The sequence below is a fragment of the Diceros bicornis genome, chromosome 3 (assembly GCF_020826845.1).
Source record: "Diceros bicornis minor isolate mBicDic1 chromosome 3, mDicBic1.mat.cur, whole genome shotgun sequence".
Lineage (NCBI taxonomy): Eukaryota > Metazoa > Chordata > Mammalia > Perissodactyla > Rhinocerotidae > Diceros > Diceros bicornis.
Window position 1 is genome coordinate 96,148,631 of NC_080742.1, and position 6,808 is coordinate 96,155,438.

Sequence of the window (6,808 nt, forward strand, 5' to 3'; positions counted from 1 at the left end):
TATAATGAAATATTATGAACAATTTTATGCCCCCCAAATTAGACAGCTTAGATGAAATGGACAAATTCATGAACTACCAAAATTGACTCAAGAAGAAATAGAAAGTCTGAATAGACCTATAAAACATAAAGAGATTCAATCTAATAAAAAAAATTACCTACAAAGAAAAACCCAGACCCAGATGACTTCACTGGTGAATTCTACCGAACATTTAATTAATACCAATTCTTCACAAACTCTTCTAAAAAACACAAGAAGAAGAACACTTCCCAACTCATTCTATGATGCCAGTATTATCCTAATACCAAACCAAAAAAAAGACATCACAACAAAAGAAAATTAAGATCAACATCTCTTATGAATATAGATGGAAAAATCCTCAATAAAATACTGGCAAAGAGAATCCATCAATATATGAAAAGGAGTATACACCATGACCAAGTGAAATTTATCCCAGGAATGCAATATTGGCTTAACATCCAAAAATCAATTAATTGGGTGGTGGGGGAAATGGGGAGATGTGGGTCAAAGAGCACAAACTTCCAGTTATAAGATGAATAAGTCCTGGGATCTAATGGACAGCACAGTGATTATAGTTAATACTACTATATTATATACGTGAAAGTTGCTAAGAGAGTGGATCTTAAATGTTCTCACCACCAATAAGAAATGGTAATTATATGACGTGATGCACGTGTTAGCTAATGCTTTGGTGGTAATCATTTCTGCAGTATATAAGTGTATCAAATCAACAGGTTGTACACTTTAAACTGACACAATGTTATATGTCAATTATATCTCAATAAATCTGGGGGAATAAAAACAAGGTGGAGTTCAGTGAGAGTTGGGTTCTTCACTAGAGACAATGAGCCAATCAGCTTCAGATTAAGTTAATCTCCTCACTACATACAGGAAAGTCAATTCCAGAAAGTTTAAGTGAGTTAGGCAAGATCACATAGCTTGTTAATGACCTAACCAGGCCCAGGGTCCATTGCACCATGATCCTGTCACAGCCTTCTCTCCACACGGCGACTGGCCATTTTACACACCTTTCTCATGACCCTCTTGAGGGGAGAGACAGTAACGTGGGTTGGAGATGCCGACAGAATGGCTAGACTAAGACTTGTATGAAAAATTTCCATCCTCTACCTGCTGTCCTATTTTTAACAGCTGGAAAAGCTTCCTTTTCATGACAATGATGAGATCTGCACGTGAGGTTCCTGGCAGATAGGGCCGCACTGGTAGCACTGTCCACACTGAGGTCCAGTCAAGGATTCCTCTCAGGATTCCTGTCCTGGGGAAGGAGAACCTCAAGAGGTAATTTCACAGGAAAAGACCTAAAAAGCAAAAGGAGATAACGTTAGTGGTCAAAGGCCAGAGATGAGAACAGGCCTCAGAAACCTAAAATGTTCTCCCCTCTTGGGACACACAATGGTGGTGTCACAGGGACCTTATGGAGGTGTCACAGGGATCTCCTGTCCTGTTGGGGACAAGATGTTGGTGTCACAGGACCTTCTGAAAACATCATCACATTCCAAAGCAGGGGGTGAGTTTCTCAGTGGAAACATCACATACCCAGGACCGCATTGTGAATGTTTCTGTCTCTTTAAGTCACCACCACTGGGCCCTCCCTCCCCGAGCTGTCTGAGCTCTGAGGTCTGAGAGGAGTGAGACTTCCTCTTGTGCTGGGAGGAAACAGCCTGCGTACTGACCACCAAAGGGAAAGCAGTAGGTCAGGGGCTTCTCGGAGCCAGCCTCAGAGCCCGTCACCAACTCTGCAGGAAAGGTGAGCCCAAGGGAAAGGGAGCCGGCCGGGGAGTAGGACCTGTGAGGAATTTGGTGCCTGTATGAGCTCGCTGAGGGAGCACCTACATTGTCCTAGGTATGAGGTGGGGAGCAGCGCCTAGAAAGAGTAACTTCACACTTCCAGGTTTTTAAGGATGTTCTGAGTTTCCAATAGAGTAAGTTCTGGAGAAGTGGGAAGCATTCTCCAGCTCTGGAGGGCACACAGTCTTACCAAATCCTCTCTCCTTCCCTACTCCCCTAATAAATAAGGAAGGTGTTTGCTAGAACTACTGCAGGGAACAAAACATACTTTAGAAGGCAGAAATACTCCCCAGATGCATATTGAGGAAAGCCAAAAAACATTTTTGACTAAATATAAATGCATCTAAACTCAAACAAGTTGCAAAGTGAAATTCTGTATATATCTGACCTGAATCCTCCTAAAAACACTCCAATTTCCTGAGCACTGTCCACAATTGGGTCTTGCGGGAGATACCTAAGGTTATGAAGCTGGTCTTCAGACCCTTGCCCTCCGTGTGCCCACACATCTGCTCCCCAATCTAAGCCTCCCAGGGCTCTGTGTGCTGCTGAGCCACCTCAATGTCTCATCTCGTCTCATCTGTATAATGAAGGATGAGCTAGGATAGGGGATTCACAAACTCAGATCATGGACTGAATGCATTAGAATCAGTGGAGAGGGGGACTTAATTTTTAAAAGTACGGATATGTATATCAAAATCTCTAAGAAACATTGATTTTAAAGAATCTCCTAGATAATTCCAAAAGATAACAAGTTCAAGAAACACTGGACTAGATAAACAAACTCCAATTCCTTGGAGTTTTGATATGATAGGATTCTACATGTTGTACATTCTTCAATAACAATACGCCTTTTTCACCCCCAGAGTTCAGCTCTTAAGAACTCTGGAACAACTTTTCAAATCCCAATCCAAACTCTGTGGGAAGTTCTAAACCCTCTACTCAAGGGTTCTGTGAATTCCCTGTAGCACTTGCTCATTTCCGTTCTTGACAAGGACATCTTGCTTTAGCTAAATTCTGTTCTTTGCTCTAATCTTGTGGCTGTTTCTTCATTTCTGCTCTGCTGTCAATTATGGGAGCTTGTTGATTTCTACATAAAATTATCACGTGAGGCCCGTGGGGTGAACTTTGCTGAAGGCTTGTGGGGGGGTGGCAGGGGACCTACTGGAGAAACACGAGCACTTGGTTTGGGGCCAGGCAAATCTGTCATCTAGGTCTTTTGGCCAGAGACGAGTTCTTCAGCCAGCCTCTGCCTTTGCTTTCCCTTGTGTGGAGCCAGCGGGAGGGAACACAGTCACCTGCAGTAACCAGGTGGACCACAGGAAGAGGCAAAATTTGAAAGGGATGGTGAAGCACAGACAGGACTCAGACAGACTGTGGGAGAGGGTGAAGGGTCACAGGAGGGAAAGCAGAAGGCGGGTTGGGAAAGGCCCTGAAGTCCCCTCTTTGTGGAGCAGCTGATTGAGTTGGGGGAGTGGTTGGAACTGAGGCTGGAGATGCAGACGGAGCAGAGACTGTGCACTTGTGATAGGGGAAACTTGCTCCTGGAATATTACTGTACTAAATGACGGTTGAATTGGGTACCATCACTTTACTTCAAGAAGACACAGATTTGGGGCAAGAACACCAGGAGTTGGAGGGGAGCATCCCAGCCTCTCCAGCACATGGATCATATTTAGACAAATTTCGAGCCAAATTCTCTGGCTTTCTGGGAGCAGAGTCAGAGGCTCTCCAGGTCAGCTTCGCAGATATCTCTGTTTTCCAATTTCCACAAACAAAATTCCAGTTTTCTTCTTGTTTGTTTCCCAGGCCAACCACACTAAGGTGCTTCCTTAAGTCACGGAGCAAATTTTCTGGTTCTCAGGGTTTTCCCAAGTCTCCTTTGGCTGCTGAATCTCCTGGGAAAACTTAAAATCTACAACTTACGTCACTGACAAAGGATTACCTGGGAAAATTAATATCTACAGCTTCCTCACTGACACAGAGTGAGTGTTATAGTCTCTGCTCTGCTTTTTGCACTTGGAGTCCCTGAAAAGACAAAACCAAGTTCTCACAGTCTCATTCTAGCCCCAGACCAGGCTCTTCAATGTTCTTTCCTAAATTCAGATGTTCAGGGGCCGAGGGAACCAGGACTTTCTCACTGTGGTGTCACCAGCTCTTTGGACGCTGCCTGACACATTGTAGATAGTTACACCTATTTGATGAATAAATGAATGAAAAATGAAATAATAAATGGTGTTTGGGACGCTTTCAGGTGAGCATGGGAGGACGGAAGATGGCCAGAGACGAAGAAAATGCCTATGGTAAGAACACATCTCGCAAGGTGTTCCTGCCTACAGGGGTGAGCTCTGGGTAATGAGGGATGAGCTAACCCCAGACTGAACAGAGACAAGCCCCAGAGGTGCCCTGACACTGGGGCGAAATAGCAAGAGCCCTGAGATTTGCATCTTAGCCCCAATTCTGCCCCTGCCCTGCTATGAGATATTAAGTTCTTTGACTAGTCTGTGCCTCCATTCCCAAAGTGTAAAATGAGGATAATAAATCTACTCTGATCTCCATAGAGGAGGATGCAGAAGGGATCAGATCCCGGACTAGAGGGAACATGATTTACCAGGTAGAACGTCTTAGAGAACAGGATGGAAGGTTAAAACAGGTACCTTATTAGGCAGCAGTTTTAAGAGAGACAGGAGAGGAAGGAGGAGGGACAGAGGGAGGGAGGGAAGAAGAAAGATTATCTCAGCTCATCATCTCACAACCCTGTGAGAACCTACTATTTCCTTTTTCGCAGAACAGGTCTAGTTCTTAGATTAAGCAGCTTCCCTAGCGCACACACCTGGCAGATGGTGGAGCTGTAATTCAAACCCAGGTGTCTGGGACTCCGGACAGCCCTTCATTCCCAGGCCTCCTGCCTTTCCTCATGGGATGGCATCTGGAGAGTATCACAGAGGCCACTGAGGTTGTCACCTGTGGAACAGCTCTGCACGGTGAGGATGACCGGAGATCAGGTCAGCTGCAGTCCATGTGGCCTGGATTTATAAAGGGCCATTCTCTAGAGAACACCCCGGGGGCGTTAGGGAATCTCCAGGCGCATGTGGTGATGCCAAAGGGGAAAGAAATAGATGGGCTAAGATCCCCCAGAGTCCAAAAATCTCCAACCAGATCTCCTCAGTAAAGGTTTGTTAGAAAAGCAAAGGTTGAAGGCACTATTGTTCTCCTTTGCACTAAAGGCATCCAGCAGATGCAGGTCAGCTGGCTAAGTTGCTTTAAGGTGTGCAGCTCACGAGTAATTGTCCGCACAGGTTCCGAAGACGCCGCGCAGGCCCCGCAGGAGCCCAGGCTGAGGCTCATCCTGGCCGGGAGGACAGGAGCCGGCAAGAGCGCCACGGGCAACAGCATCCTGGGCCAGAGGCGGTTCCTCTCCAGGCTCGGAGCCGCGTCCGTGACCAGAACCTGCGCCGTGGGCAGCCGGAGGTGGGCCGGGGGGCACGTGGAAGTCATCGACACCCCAGACCTGTTCGGCGCCGAAGACCCGGAGACAGAGCCGGGGTGCGGGGAGAGAGGCCGCTGCTACCTGCTCTCGGCCCCCGGGCCCCACGCCCTGCTCCTGGTGACCCAGCTGGGCCGCTTCACCGCCCAGGACCAGCAGGCCGCGCGGCGGCTGAGGGACATGTTCGGCGACGGCGTGATGGCGCGCACGGTCGTGCTCTTCACGCGGAAGGAGGACCTGGCGGGGGACTCGCTGCAGGACTACGTGCGCTGCACCGACAACCGCGCGCTGCGGAAGCTGCTGGCCGAGTGCGGGGGCCGCGCCTGCGCCTTCGACAACCGCGCCACCGGCGGGGAGCGGGAGGCCCAGGTGGACGAGCTGATGGCGCTGGTGGAGCGGCTGGTCGGGGCCCACCGGGGCGCCCCCTACACGAACGACGTGTACCGCCTGGCGCAGGCGCTGGGCGGCGCGCGCCCCGAGGAGCGGCTCCGCAGGGTGGCGGAGACCGTGGCCGCCCGCCTGCAGAGGCGGCGGGGGCGCGGGCTGCTGGCCGCGCTGTGGGAGTGGAGGAGGGCGCCCTGGAGCCGGGCCAGGCTGGGGGTGGCCGCCCTGCTGGTGGCCCTGGGCCTGCTCTACCTGCTGCTCTCCAGGTTCCGGCAGGACGCCTTGGGTGACGTGGATTCTAAGTGACAGACGCCAAAGAGGACTGTGACCCACCAACTGATAAGCACATTCATGCCTGGTGTTCTGCCCCTTCAGGGCTCACAGGTGCTCCTTCCCTCCCTCACCTCCCTCTGATCTACCAACTTCAGAGTCCTGCCAGGTCCCTTCTCCCTCCCCTGACCTTCCCATGTGACCTGGCCCTCCCTTAGCTCTCTTCCTACTGAAGCCAAACAGCCCTTGTCGCTTTTGCTTATTTCCCACTGACCTCTGGCTGCCCTTCCCTGGCACGGAATTGTCTTTGCTGCTGAAAGCAGATGAGGAGCACCTGTCCTCTCATCCCCTGGACTCCCCACAGGACCAAGGGCAGAGACAACACAGATCCTCAGGACATACTCGTTTATTTGAATAAATAAGTGTACTGGACATCACATTGTGTCAAAGGAAATCAGTCTTTCTGGATGTTTGTCCATCTACCTAATGTGCCCACTGAACAAGGACACTACTCTGTCATCCCTAACCCCATCTGCAAAATCCATGCACCCACGTGCAGACACACACTACACACACACACACACACAGGTGTGTGATCATACAAAGAGAGCACATGGGAGAAAACAGCCGGTCTATACCTGCAGGGGAATGTCTCCCCGGGCATCCCCATCCGGCCCCTCAGCAGTTTGAAGGCAGATGATTCCACAAGTCTAAGGAAACTACGTGTAACTAGAGGCTCAACTGCCTAGGAGCCATTGAGACCCTGCAGAAAGTCTGCTTCCAAAGAGGAGTTTTCTCACGGGCATACAGACTCACAGGGAAAGAATGTGCTTTTCAACTCAG

The 6,808-nt window shown here is 49.5% G+C and overlaps 1 protein-coding gene across 2 annotated transcripts; it reads left to right on the forward strand.

Moving 5' to 3' along the window:
- The first annotated feature begins 1,715 nt into the window (after window positions 1–1,715).
- LOC131398971 (GTPase IMAP family member 1-like) lies at window positions 1,716–6,402 on the forward strand. Of its 2 annotated transcripts, none has more exons than XM_058532868.1 (3): window positions 1,716–1,786; window positions 4,079–4,127; window positions 5,124–6,402. In XM_058532868.1, exons 2-3 carry the CDS (start codon window positions 4,085–4,087, stop codon window positions 5,999–6,001), a joined length of 921 nt encoding a protein of 306 aa, XP_058388851.1. In that variant the 5' UTR covers window positions 1,716–1,786; window positions 4,079–4,084; the 3' UTR covers window positions 6,002–6,402. The 2 variants fall into 2 exon arrangements, with proteins under 2 accessions (XP_058388851.1, XP_058388857.1); XM_058532874.1 differs by lacking the exon at window positions 1,716–1,786 and adding an exon at window positions 3,740–3,809.
- Window positions 6,403–6,808: the final 406 nt, after the last annotated feature.

What these genes read in the sequence shown, in the direction of transcription:
- LOC131398971 (XM_058532868.1), top strand. Translation starts at nt 4,085, where the DNA reads ATGGGAGGACGGAAGATGGCCAGAGACGAAGAAAATGCCTATG. An exon ending in AGACGAAGAAAATGCCTATG is followed by an intron (nt 4,128 to 5,123) that starts GTAAGAACACAT and finishes TTGTCCGCACAG; the next exon opens with GTTCCGAAGACGCCGCGCAG.